Source organism: Lemur catta, chromosome 17 (assembly GCF_020740605.2).
Source record: "Lemur catta isolate mLemCat1 chromosome 17, mLemCat1.pri, whole genome shotgun sequence".
NCBI classification, from domain to species: Eukaryota; Metazoa; Chordata; class Mammalia; order Primates; family Lemuridae; genus Lemur; species Lemur catta.
In genome coordinates, this window is record NC_059144.1 from 20,594,274 (window position 1) to 20,608,876 (window position 14,603).

A 14,603-nucleotide genomic window follows, 5' to 3' on the forward strand; every position below is an offset into this window, starting at 1 on the left:
GGGTAATTTCTATTGTTCTATCTTCCAGCTCACAGATTGTTTCCTCAGTCCTCTCCATTCTGTTGTTGAGCCCCCCACTGAGCTTTTCCTTTGTTACTAAATTTTTCAGTTCTAAAATTTCCATTTGTTTCTTCTTTATATCTTCTGTTTCTTTGCTAAGGCTTTCATTTGTTTGGAGCATGTTCATAAATGCTCATTGAAACATTTTAATCATGGCTGCTTTAATATATTTACCAGATGATCCCAACATCTTTGTCAGCTCAGTGTTGACATGTGTTGATCGTCTTTTTTCATTCAGTCTGAGTTCTTTCCTGGTTGTTGGTATGATGAGTGATTTTTATATTGAAACCTGGACGTTGTTGTATTATATTCTGATACTCTGGATCGTATTTAAGTCTTCTGTTTTGGTTGGCTTTCTCTGACACTACTCCTACTTTGGTAGGAGAAAGGGAGCCCCACCTCATTATTGCCAAGTAGAAGTAGAAGTCCAACTTGCTCACTCAGCTTCCATGGGCACTCAAGAAGGAGGGCTCCCCACTGTTGCTGGGTGGAGGTGTCAGTCCCAGCTCCCCACTTGGTCTCCACTGGCACTGCAGTGGGGCTGGCCTTATTACCACTGGGCAATGATGAAAGTTCTGACTCTCCACTAGGTTTTCTCTGATAGTACCCCAGCAGGAAAGGAGAAGGGTATCTTGTTACTGCCAAGTAGGAGTGGAAGTTTAGGCTCCCTATGACATCCTGATTGATACTACATTGAGGGGAGCAGGTGGAGGAAAGGCTCTATACCAGGGTTGGTGGAGGTGGAATTCCCCGCTCCTACTTGGCCTCTGGCACCACCCATGCAGGAGTGTTGAGGGTGCCTCATTGCAGTCATGAGGTGGAAGTGTAGCCCTCTAATTAACCTTTGCTGATGTGAGTGGAGGCCACAGTATTCTCTGAGTATTTGGCTGGAGTAGAGCATTTATTGTCCAAAAGATTTTTTGTCTTGCTGGGCTGCCCTTTCCTCGTCCTTTGGCTAGGGAGATCGGGTTTTGGGGATGCTTTTTGTGTTTTCACCCATGGTGCTTCTAGTTGTCAGCTTCTTTAGCTCCAAGACTGGGATCCACGAGGCAGAAAGAAAACCTGGGGCGGAAAGAAACCCTCAGTACTGTGTCATTCCTCATGTCCTGAGGTCCCTAACCAGTCTGCTTTCTTTTCTGTGCCTTTTGGAATCTTATATTTGTTTTGTTTGTTTGTTTGTTTTTTGAGACAGGGTCTCACTCTGTTGCCTGGGCTAGAGTGCAGTGGCGTCATCATAGCTCACTGCAATCTCAAACTCCTGGGCTCAAGAGATCCTCCTACCTGCTGAGTACCTGGGACTACAGGTATGCACCACCATGCCTGGCTATTTTTTAAATTTTTTGTAGAGATGCAGTCTCGCTGTATTGCCCAGGCTGGTCTCAAACTCCTGGCCTGAAGAGATCCTGCTGCCTCTGCCTCGCAAAGTGCTTACTAGGATTATAGGCATGAGCCACCATGCCCAGCCTGACTTGTTTTACATATAATGTCCAGGGTTTTTAGTTAATGAAAGGAATAGGGAAATGTATGTCTACTTGTCCACCTCCCTGGAAGCAGAATTTTTCTATTTGTTTATATATGTATGTATGTTAGTGTATATATATGCATTTGTATATGTGTATATATAAAAATAAATAACTTTTACTTATATAAATGTTAATTTATAAATTAATGGAATGTACACAAATACAAACACACATCAATCACCTGAAGAGCTTCTCCCAGTTTCCTTGCCAGAGCATAAATGGAGGGGGGGTAGTTAGCATATATATTCTGATGTACACCCTTTTCTAAGTTAAAAATCACTTTCTCAGAATATGCTGCCCACCAAAGAACTTCTTGTGTAGTGGAGGGCACAGGCACATAGTATTACTAGTGTGATACAAGGCACAGTTTCACAAGTACTCTGTAGAGGACAGCTGTAAACAAAGTACTAAGTGAGCCTAGAGTAATTTCTGGAAGGATGTATGGGAAGTCTCATTGATTCCACTCGTCCACATTCTGTGATGTGTACTCAGCATTCTGCAGGACACTCCTGCAGTCGTAGCCCCTCTGGTTAACTTTGATTCTCTCTTCCCTTTTCAAGAGTTAACACAGTGTATGGCAAGTAGTATGTGCTAAGGAAACATTTCTCAGTAGAAGGAAGGATGAACAGGGAGAATACACTGAAGGTTTAGTGTTTATCCAGCTTCGTTTACTTACTTATTAAATAAACAGTGAGTGAGTGGGAACTGCTTGGCAGACACTATACCAGATGGTGGGAAACCACAAGTAAAGCTGCAACAGTAAAAGAGTGTACCATTCAGTTGAGGAGACAAACGCATCATTGTGACCCAAGACATTAGTCCTCCAGCATACTCTGAGCAAGTACCTGTTTCATCACATGACTCTTATTTTCAGAAGGGAGAGCATTATATACAGCGTATGTAGTGCAGCATTCCCTCACCTGGCTGATCATCAGACTGACCTCGCAAGCTTTTAAATTCGTAGATTGCCGAGCATACTGTCCCCTGCCCCCCCAATGTAGATACTGATTCGGTAAATCTGGTGTAGAGCCCAGCAATCTGTACTTAAATTGTTCCCCCTTGATTGTGATAAACAGCCAGGTTGGTAACCTCTAGTATAGTGGAAAGAGTACATACAGCCTTTGGAGTCAGACAAACTTGAGGTGAATCCCATATCTGACACCTGCTTGCTGTGTGGGCGTCACTTAATTTCTCTGAGCCTTGGGCTACTCAGCTTGTGCATGAGGAATTTATATAAATATACATTGCCTGGTGTATGATGGATTTTTTTCAGTAACAAAAAGTATTGATTCTCTTCCTTATTCAAGAACTTGTATTGGCAATTCTTTTTTTTTTTTTTTTTTTTTTTTTTTTTGAGACAGAGTCTCACTCTGTTGCCTGGGCTAGAGTGAGTGCCGTGGTGTCAGCCTAGCTCACAGCAACCTCAGACTCCTGGGCTCAAGCGATCCTATTGCCTCAGCCTTCTGAGTAGCTGGGACTACAGGCATGCACCATCATGCCCAGCTAATTTTTTCTATATATATTTTTTAGTTGGCCAGATAATTTCTTTCTATTTTTAGCAGAGACGGGGTCTCGCTCTTGCTCAGGCTGGTCTCAAACTCCTGACCTTGAGCGATCCACCTGCCTCGGCCTCCCAGAGTGCTAGGATTACAGGCGTGAGCCACCGTGTCCAGCCTGTATTGGCAATTCTTAAATGTGAACTCTTGTCTCTGGGATCTAAACCCAGTCTTCCTTTCTATAGGCTAGTTATTCAAAGTTGGAAGTTTTGGAGATCATCTTGTCTGTTATGTTTTATTTGGGCTAGAGTACACCCAAAATCTGGAGCTGTGACTGTCCTCTGAGAATGGATCTACCAAGATCCTCCCATAATGGATGAGATCAACTATTTGTAGGAAAAACTCACCCCAAGGGAAGAAGAGTATGGCACTTTTTGCATAGAATCCAGTTCAGACATAGCTGATATCAAAACTCCATCAATGAGAGAACCAGATCTTGGATTATGGCCATTAATTCAACAAGCATTTATTGAATACCTGCTCTGTATGAGAAGCAATAAACAAACAAGTCAAAAATCACTGCCTCATAGAGCTTGTATTCTAGTGAGAGGAGAGAAACAATAAACAAACAAGGTAGATAATCTGGTTTGACTGCTGGTGCTAAGTGCTCTGGAGGAAAATTAGAAAGGCAGGGAAATGAGATAGGGAGTGCCAGGGTAGGGATGAGGATGAATTGTAGTGTTAAATAGGGGTGATCCAAGAAGGCCTTACTCAGAAGTCATATTTGAGCAAATCCCTGAAAGAGGCGAGGGAGCCGCAAGGATGTGGGGGGGAACAGGAAGTACAAAGACCCTGAGCAGGTGATCTCTCTCATCAGAATAACTGTGAGGCTGGGGTCGCTTGCCTTGATGGCATCTCTGTCTTGTCTCTGCCTTTATTAGGTGCTATGACTTTTCTCCGTTCTGGCCTTTTCTTGTGTCAGGACTTCTGCCTCAAGCAGCCTTCCCACACAGCCCCAAGCATATAGTCCCCCCACCCCACCCCAAGTCCTTCTCCCCCCATGAGTGCTTTCCTGTTGATATTCATTCTATTTCCAAATTCCTTTTGCACTCGTTTTTTTCCCCCTTTTTTCACTTCTTGATTGTATGATATAATAGGTACCTTGTGACCTTATCCTGTGTCTGTAAAGTGTAACACCATATCCTGTACAGATTGTTCCCTTTGTCTTCACTACCTATACATCATGACCCAGGGATCTTACATAGCCCATCCCTGTTACACAGCAGACAGAGGTGGGGAGGCGGGGAAGAAGCTCGTGGGGGGGGGGGGGGTTGAGTTTATTCATGCTTTCCTGTTGTAGATCTCTTCTCCTCCCTCTGCCATGGCTACTTTCCAGGACTACAGTGGAGGTGCGCTAAACTAGGAAGGGTTTAGATGGCCATTAGGAGTCAAGAACTGTTTGTTCCTTCTTATATTTATTTAGTCACTATCTGAACTTGGGGTTGTTTTGTCTACTCACCCAGAGAATCCATGTGTTCTGAATGCCTCATCCTAGTATAACTTTCTGGGCCAGAATGCCCCTATTGCTGTTGATTATAAAACATCAAACTTTGCTGCAGCATCACTTTCAGTAATCAGGGTTACATTTTATAGGAGTAGAATCTAAGACCCCTAAGGCTCTAAATCTCTAAACAATTCTTTCTATAATTGACATATTGTCACACAAGTATGATTTCATGGCCATCCCATAAAGCTATATGATTGTCTTTTATAGTCATGTCAAAGTAGCAATGTGTTTATGCTGTCTTCCTTACAGAAAGCTGGTTTATATATTTCTGAGACTTTAACCCAGTCTTTTGAGGATTTCTGTGGTAAATCTTCATCTGTATAGTATTTTGTTGAGAGAATATACCCAGTTTATCCATTCCACTATCAATGGCTATTTGGGTCCATTTTAGGGTGATTGTGGATAGTGAATTCTGGAGCACATCTTTTGATAAGCTTATATGTTCATGTCTGTTGGGTATGTATCAAAGAATGGGTATTGCTAGATCATATTCTATGTTCGCTTTTAAAATAATAGATACTGCCAAAGAATTTTCCAAACTAGTTGTACTAATTTATACTCCCATCAGCACTGAACAAAAGTTCTAGTTGCTTCATATCCTTGCCAGCACCTATTATTTTCCTTTTTTTTTTCCCCCTTTTTTTCAAGTTAGCCCTTCTGGTGGGTATGTAATGGTATTTCATTATGGTTTTAAATTGCCTTTTCCTAGCTAATGATATTGAATGTCTTTTCATATGTTTATTGACCTTTTGGATATCATTTTTTATGATATGTCTATTCAGAACGTTTCTATTTGGTTATCTTCGTCTTAATTTATAAATAAAACTCTTTTGTATATTCTGGATATGAGTGTTTCATCCCAGATACATAGCAAATATCTTCCTTCACTTTATGGGTTGTCTTTTCACTCTCTTAGTAGTTTCTTTTGAACAGAAGTTCTTAATTTTAATGAAGATCAATTTTTTTAATGTATCCTATTTAAGAAATCTTTGCCTACTCCAAGATCACAAAGATGTTCTTCTCTGTTTTCTTTATAAGCTTTATTGTGTTACATTTCACGTTTAAATCTGGTGTGATGGAATCAAGATATGTTTTTTTGTTTTTTTTTTTCATGTGGATGGCCAGTGATATGGCACCTTTAATTGAAAAGGTATTCTTTTCCCTACTTCATTTCACTGTCACCTTTGTCAGGTGTGTGGCTCTATATCTGGACTCTCTATTCTACATGTGGTCTTACTTCTGAATTCTCTTCTGTTCCATTAATATGTTTGTCTTTATGCTAATCACACACTGTATTTTCACTGTTGTACCTTTATAGTGAATCTTGAAATCATAAAAATTCTGCTGAGATTTTGATTGAGATTTTATTAACGCACAGTACAAAATCTGGGGCAATCTTTGTCCTCCATGGGACATTTGGCAATATCTGGAGATACTTTTGGTTGTCACACCTGGGGGAGTGTTTCTGGCATCTAGTGGATAGATGGATGGTCAAGATGTAGAGGCCAAGGGTGCTGCTAAATATTCTACAGTGCGGGATGGCCTCCACCAACAAATAATTATGCAGCCCAAATGGATACTCTAGAACTGAGAAATACAGTGTTTATAAATAAGAACCCAGTGTAAGGTTTTAACAGCAAATTGGACTTAGCTCTTTATCTTTGGTGTTCAGCAATTTGATTATGATGTGTCTGTGTGTGCTTTTCTTTGTATTGGTTAACTTGGGGGTTGCTGAGTTTCTTGAATCTGTAGGTTAACCTCTTTGATTTCCTTTAGATATTTTGATATTGTTTCTGGTCTATGCTATATTATCTTCTGGGACTCATTTATTCACATGTGAGACCTTTTAATATATTCCACATGTCTTTTATGTTCTTATCTGTGTTTACGTTTGCTTCAATTTGGGTATTTTTAATCTCATCTCCTGCTGAGTCTAATTTGCTATTAAAACCTTACAGTGGGTTTTTATTTATAAATACTATATTTCTCAGTCCTAGAGTATCCATTTGAATTTTTTTATAGCTTGCAACCAATTCTGTGATAAAATTATTTATCCTTTCATTCTATCCATCTTTTCCTCTATTTCTTGATTTTATTAATCTTGGTTATTTCAAAGTTCTTGACTGCTAACTTCAGTATTTAGGTCATCTGTGGGTCTACTTCTAATGTCTATTTTTTCTCTTGATTATCAGTTACGTGGTTTTGCCTCCTCCCATGTTTAAAAAAGTTCTTACTGTATACCATACATTATATAAAAGAATCATAGTGGCTCCATGTATCTTTACCTGAGAGATTTCCCCCTTTCTTCTGTTAGCTGAACACTTCAGTCCAATCCCGGCTTGAGCTGGATCACTGCTAGATTGCAATTCTGGTGAGCCTCAAACTTACTCTGGTTTGTCCTTGTTATTAGAGTGTGGTCCTTCAGGACTTTCAATTGAAGGCTTAAAAGTCTTTTTGTCTCCTCAGATTTGAAAGACTGTGGGAGATTCAGTTATGCCCCTTAAAGAGTTTCCACTTAGTTCTTTAGCCTATCACTTCACATAGCTTCAAAATTTGCTAGCTGTCTTCAGGAAGACATCAACCAAGTATGGGTCCCTCAGATCTTCAGTTTTGTTACTCTAGCTTTGAAGAGCACCAGGATCTCTACTGGTTTCTTTGTCCCCAGCAGCAGTCTTCTTCCAGAAGTACATTTGAGGGTTTTTTGGGGCCCCTCAAGATGGCAGTTTTGTCTCTCTGGCCCCACAGGACCATTAAAAGCATTGTGGTTTCTCCTTCCCCAGTGACAGCCACACCCTAATCCTGAGCCCACTTCCAGGATCAGCAAATGCACCAAGGGGGAAAAAAAACCCACACCAAAAAGCTACATTCTCCCCTTACTAGTCTGTTAGTCCATCTAGTCCTTGTTACTTACACAAGTAATGGATGCTTTTAAGAGATGATTTTTGTAATTTATTTGGCTTTTGCTAGTCATCAGGAGTATTAGCCTGCCACACCCTACTATATTCTGCTCAAAAATGGAATTTGTGCAAATGTTTTGGAGTGCTTGCCATGTGCCAGATGCTCTTCTAGCTTCTGGATATAAGATTGCCCCTGCTGTCACAGAGCCCCCAGTCTAAAGTAGGTAAGACAGACATACACACAAATAATACAGCATGCTAAATTCTGTAATAGAGGTGTGTGCAGTAGCAGGAAAAAGAGGCAAATGTGAAATGGCATCACCTGTTTAGAAAATAGCAAGTTTTATAATTTTACATGGTTGCAGGTTAGAGTTCAAGGGGTGAAGCAATGAGAGATGAGGTTGGGCCTGATGGTGAAAGGTCCTGTATGCCGTGGTAGTGCCTAGGTGTGCCTATACCTAGAAGTGTTTGTACTTTAGGCAGCTGTAAAGAGCTGTTGGAGAGGAGTGATCATATTTTTGTTTAGAAAGATTATTAAAGTGTCAGTGTGAAATGTGGATTCAGCAAGGGCAAGCACACAGGCTAAGGAGCCAGAGAGGAACCTGTTAGAGTTGGCCCAACATTAAACATGTAGTTATCATCATCAATAGATTGAAAGATGTCAAAGGGGTAGAATTTTGAAATGTAGGGAATGATGGGTTTAAGAGGGAGGTGAAAGAAAACCGATTCCAAGGTTTCTAGTGAGTGAGGACCATAAATCACAAAAGGAACACAGTGAAAAGTAGATGAGTTCAGTTTTAGGCATACTGTGTGTGTTTCCCATTTTATTGGCTCTATTACAGTTTTTATTATATAATCTGAGTACACAGTTTAGGAATCAGGACCCTGGGGGACTCTGGGTTATCTTCTTGAAACTCCTAAGGTGAATGAGAAAGATGCAGAGCCCTAAGCCATTGCCCTCACCCCAGCACTAACAAGAGACCCTCTCATTTTGTCTGTTTTTTATACTGGGGCTTTCCACTTGAAGAAAGTTTTCCATGCTAAAAGGAAAAAAAAATTACCAGTGTTTTCTTTTTCATTTGTCTTCCCTTCTTGGGTCTCTGTTTTGACTTGTTTGAACAGAGTTCTTTTTCAGGTATCTTCCTCTGGTAGAATACATGGGTGATAACTTCTCTTGCATGTTGTTCTTCCGCCTTGACAGGTGAATATCTTTACTGTATCTAGAGTTTGGAGGCTGCAGTCCTTTATTTGCAGTTGGTAAATGCTATTCCAATGTCTTTGAGCATCCATTGTTGCCAGTGAGAAGTTCAAAGCCAGTTTTTTTTTTTTTCTTTTAGTAAGTTATTTGTTGTTTCTTCCTGAAAGCATGTGTGGTTTTTCTCACGTTTAGAGTTCAGGAATTTTACCAGAATGAGGTCAGGTGTGTATCCTTCAGGCTTTTTAATCTCCAGATACATCTTTTAGCAGCTAAGAAAAATATTGTTTCTCCCAGATCTGTCCTCCAGGTCTCACAATTTCCATCCCTTGTATTCCTGCTCAGGGTTAAGATAGCTCTGCTTGATCTTCCAGGCCACTAATTGGGTCTCAGCAATTAACCATCTTTAAAAAAAAAAAAAGTCATCAATTGAGCTTTTTTATATGTGAAAAATCATGTTTTTAATTCTAAGAAATATCTTTTATCTTGTAATTGAACTTCCTTAATTGGTCCTGTTGTTATTATTCAAATTCTTGTCTGCCTCTTTCAGTGGTTCTGTTAATCTGTTAATAAGATTCACCACCTCAAGGAGTGCTAAAATGCTTTTCCTGCCTCTGACTGCTGGATCCCATTAAGCATTTGTCTTCCTTGCCTACATATTGATCCAACTACCGGTGTCCCAGGCAGGGGATGGCACAGCAGCCTCTGCATCATCATTGTATGAGCTGGTGCCAGTGGGGTATCATTAGACCCAAGCCAAGCTTTGTGCCTGGCGTTTTTCTAGCCTGGGATAGGGAAAATTCTTCCCTTCGCTGGCTTCTTAGTGCTACAGAGACCAGGAGATATCCCCCAAAGAAGCCTCACAGAGACCAGCAGTGCCCTTCCTCACAGGGGTCCATGGAGCTCAGGGGGCCATACTCTGTCCAGAGTATCAGAGTCTTAACTGTGCCCTGGAGCCCGTCTTGACCCAGGGGGAAAATTGGCACCAGTGCTGGCTCTGGATTGAGCAGGTCTTGCCACACCCACCAGGCACCACTTGCCTGCCAGTCGATAGCCACTGGGTTCAGGAGTGTTCATGGAACTGGAGGTAGAGAGAGGCAGCAGAAGCACCTTCTTGTCATCATCTTTTCAGAAGCCCCCAGCAAGTAGACAAAAAAAGAGAGAGACTACCAGACTAAATGATCACTAAGCCTCCATCCAATGCCAGCATTTTACAGTTACACACGTTTATGCTTTCCACCTTAGCTCAGTCCTCAGTACCCTTGGGCCATGCTTTTATGTCTTCCCAGCATGCTCTGCTTCCCCAAAGGGAATATTTGAGACTTTTATTTCTCTCCTCAAGCCCTCTGTTTATTCTCCTTGTTCACTGTCAGTCCATGACTTTGAATTTCTCTTCAGAGAGAAAAGAAAGACTCTCGGGTATTAAGTTGCTCAGCTTCTTCGCTTACCTATAAACCTGTCTCCTTTGCCTGCCTGCCAGCCTGCCTTCTTTCCCCTTTCCATCCTGCTGGAATGTGTCTTCTCCCGTGATTTCTGTGACAGTGTGTGCTCCAGGTTTTCCCATCTTTCTGCCCCCTCCCCCTCATTTTGTGTTGCTTTCATTCTCACTCAGTTCTGATTCTTCTGCTGTATTACTGGCTGCCAAGGTATCTTTTCAGTGCATAAAGTTGACCATATCACCCCCTGCTTAAAATCTCTCAATGACAAGAACAGGCTAAACTAATCTGTAGTGGTAGAAGTCAGATAGTGGTTACCTCTGGGCAGGGGCGATAGGAATTGATTGCAAAAAAGCACGAGAGAGTCTTCTGGGGTGCTGGAGATATTCTCTGTCATACTTTGGGTAGTGGTTACATGGGTAGTGAGCTGTACATTAAGATAGTACATTTTACTCTATGTATGCTTCAATCTTAAAAAGACAAAACTTTCAGTGGCTCTCTGTTACTACCAGTTAAAACCCAAACTCCTTAGAATAGCCCACAGATTCCTATTCATTCATCCCTCAAGTCGTGACTCAGACATATTTCTTGTGAAACCTTCCCTGGCTTTCCCAGGGATATGACTCTTCCCCACTCAGTTAGGACCATAAGCATAGGCCTGTCCTAATCCTTAAGAGACTGTATTGTTGGGCCCGGGCGCGGTGGCTCATGCCCATAATCCTAGCACTCTGGGAGGCCGAGGCGGGAGGATCGTTTGAGCTCAGGAGTTCAAGACCAGCCTGAGCAAGAGTGAGACCCCATCTCTACTAAAAATAGAAATAAATTAGCTGGACAACTAAAAATATATAGAAAAAATTAGCTGGGCATGGTGGCGCATGCCTGTAGTCCCAGCTACTTGGGAGGCTGAGGCAGTAGGATTGCTTGAGCCCAGGAGTTTGAGGTTGCTGTGAGCTAGGCTGACACCATGGCACTCTAGCCCGGGCAACAGAGTGAGACTCTGTCTCAAAAAAAAAAAGAGAGAGAAACTGTATTGCAACTATACATTTACTTCCCTCGCTAGACTGGGGGACCCCTAAGAATAGGAGCCATCTTGTTTTCGTTTCATTGCACCACTAGTGCCTTGTGCAGTGGCTGGCACATAGGCGCCTCTTAAATGTCTGTTGAATGAATGAATGCAAGTTCACTTTGTATTTGCTTTGAGTGTGACCTCCTTTACTGAAAAGTTTCCTCCCTCCAGCCTGCAGGATGTTTCCTCAGTGAGAAGAACGCTATTGCACAATGGCAGTTTTTGATACTCCTGAGGAGGCCTTTGGTGCCTTACGTCCAGTCTGTGTTCAGCTCACAAAGACCCAGACAGTAGAGAACGTGGAACATCTGCAGACTCGATTACAAGCTGTGAGTGACACTGCCCTTCAGGAGCTCCAGCAGTACATCCTCTTCCCTTTGCGATTTACCCTGAAGACCCCAGGTCCCAAAAGAGAGCGCTTGATCCAGAGTGTGGTCGAATGCCTCACATTTGTCCTCTCTTCAACATGTGTGAAAGAACAAGAGCTTCTCCAGGAACTCTTTTCGGAACTCTCAGCTTGTCTGTATTCACCCAACTCCCAAAAACCCGCAGCTGTGTCAGAGGAGTTGAAATTGGCTGTGATCCAAGGACTCAGCACATTAATGCACTCGGCTTACGGGGACATCATTCTGACTTTTTATGAGCCCTCCATTCTGCCGCGTTTAGGATTTGCTGTATCTTTACTGTTAGGCCTAGCAGAACAGGAGAAATCAAAGCAAATTAAAATTGCTGCCTTAAAATGTTTACAGGTTCTACTCTTTCAGTGTGATTGTCAAGACCATCCAAGGTCCTTGGATGAGCTTGAACAACAGCAGCTGGGGAATTTGTTTGCTTCTTTTTTACCCGGAGTCTCAACTGCACTGACCAGGGTTATCACAGGAGACTTTAAACAAGGTCACAGCATTGTTGTATCTTCCCTAAAGATCTTTTACAAGACAGTGAGCTTCATTATGGCTGACGAACAGCTCAAAAGAATCTCAAAGGTCCAAGAAAAGCCTGCAGTTGAGCACAGAGTAGCAGAGCTGATGGTTCACAGAGAAGCAGATTGGGTAAAAAATACTGGTGACAAGTTGACTATCCTTATTAAAAAGATAATTGAGTGTGTTTCGGTTCACCCGCACTGGAAGGTGAGGCTGGAATTGGTAGGACTTGTGGAGGACCTTCTTTTGAGGTGCAGTCAGTCACTGGTTGAATCTGCTGGTCCCCTTCTGAAGGCTTTGGTGGGGCTAGTAAACGATGAGAGTCCTGAAGTCCAAGCCCAGTGCAATAAAGTCCTGAGACATTTTGCAGATCAGCAAGTAGTAGTGGGCAACAAAGCCTTCGCTGACATCTTGTCGGAAAGCCTGCATTCCCTCGCCACTTCTCTTCCCCGCCTAATGAACTCTGAAGATGATCAGGGCAAATTCTCTACTCTTTCCTTGTTACTTGGTTATCTGAAACTCTTGGGCCCAAAGGTAAACTTTGTCCTCAACTCTGTGGCCCACCTCCAACGCCTTTCCAAAGCACTCATCCAAGTTCTAGAACTAGATGTGGCTGATATCAAGATTGTGGAAGAGCGGCGTTGGAACTCTGATGATCTGAATACTTCCCCAAAGACCTCAGCTGCACAACCATGGAACCAAATGCAGAGGAGATATTTCCGCTTCTTCACTGATGAAAGGATTTTCTTGCTCTTGAGGCAAGTTTGTCAGCTTCTTGGTTATTATGGGAACCTTTATTTGCTTGTGGATCACTTTATGGAACTGTACCACGAATCTGTGGTTTTCCGGAAACAAGCCGCCATGATCCTTAATGAACTGGTTGCAGGGGCTGCTGGGCTGGAGATGGAGGATCTTCATGAAAAACATATTAAAACAAGCCCAGAGGAACTAAGAGATATTGTGACATCTATACTTGAAGAATACACGAGTCAAGAAAATTGGTATTTGGTTACCTGTATGGAAGCTGAGGAAGTGGAAGAGGAGCTAATGATGAAGGAGTCGGGCCTCAAGGCCATCACATCTGGTGCACACACCCACCAAGTTACATCTTTTCTAGCCTTTTCAAAACCAAGTCCCACTATTTGCTCCATGAACAGCAACATCTGGCAAATATGCATCCAGTTGGAAGGAATTGGCCAGTTTGCATATGCACTAGGAGAAGACTTCCGTTTGCTCTTAATGTCAGCCCTCTATCCAGTACTGGAGAAGGCTGGAGACCAAACCCTACTTATAAGTCAGGTGGCTACCAGCACCATGGTGGACATTTGTCATGCTTGTGGCTACGGCTCCCTGCAGCACCTGATCAATCAAAATTCAGACTATTTAGTGAATGGGATCTCTTTAAATCTGCGTCATCTGGCGCAGCACCCTCACACCCCGAAGGTCTTAGAAGTCATGCTGCGGAACTCAGATGCTAGCCTGCTTCCTTTGGTGGCAGATGTGGTTCAAGATGTCTTGGCCACCCTGGACCAATTTTACGATAAGAGAGCTGCCTCCTTTGTCAGTGTTTTGCACGCCCTGCTGGCAGCATTAGGTACATTGAGAGCCCTTTTTAATGCTGATTTGGGGGACAAGACTCAGTATCCTAGTTTGCCTCGCCTTGTTATTTGCATTGTTTATGGCTATGCTCTGGAGGACATTGTGAATAGTTGTCTCTCCAGTCCACGTGTTACAGTGGGGTTTCACTGTTTATTTTTTATACTTTCAGTAATCTCCACCATTTATTGAGCTCCTGCTCTGTGCCAGGAATATAAACCCTGCAGACTAAATGTAAACATTATTCTTACTTTATAAATAAAAAAACTAAGGGTCAATGAGATCTTACTTAGCCAGGTCACACAGTTATTAAAGGGTAAAGTCAGGGTTTATGACAATTTTGTTCTTTCCACTATACCAAACCGCTCCTGATGATACTTAGAGTTAGCAGTACCTATGCTAATGAAGAACGGGAATAACATGAATTATTCAGGCTACATATAGTCTAGAACAGTATCGTCTAATAGAACTCTCTATAATAGAAATAATCTGTATCTGTTCCGTCCAATACAGTAGCCACTAGCCACACATGCAACTGAGAAACTGAATTTTTAATTTTATTTTAATAGGCCCATGTAGCTAATGACTACCATTACTGGACAGAACAGGTCTAGAAACTTCCTTTTAACCTTTTAATTGTCTGAGTTGGTTTGAGTTTCTCTTCTTCCCTTTGGTCCTTTTGGGTGACTGCTGGCGATGTTAGCCACCATTAGAATGGCAAAATTTTGGACAGCAGTTATAAAAAAAAAATCCCTCAGGGCTGGGCACAGTGGCCCACAGCTGTATCCTAGCACTCTGGGAGGCCGAGGTAGGAGGATCGCTCAGGCTCAGGAGTTCGAGACCAGCC

The 14,603-nt window shown here is 42.3% G+C and overlaps 1 protein-coding gene across 4 annotated transcripts in view; it reads left to right on the forward strand.

Moving 5' to 3' along the window:
• TTI1 (TELO2 interacting protein 1) overlaps nt 1–14,603 on the forward strand; it is a 47,391-nt gene that overhangs the window by 6,843 nt on the left and 25,945 nt on the right. For all 4 annotated transcript variants that reach the window (XM_045528602.1, XM_045528603.1, XM_045528604.1 and 1 more), the window contains exon 2: nt 11,412–13,754. In XM_045528602.1, the coding sequence (XP_045384558.1) occupies nt 11,453–13,754 (2,302 nt within the window). In that variant the 5' untranslated portion in view covers nt 11,412–11,452. The remainder of the gene's footprint in view (nt 1–11,411; nt 13,755–14,603) is intronic.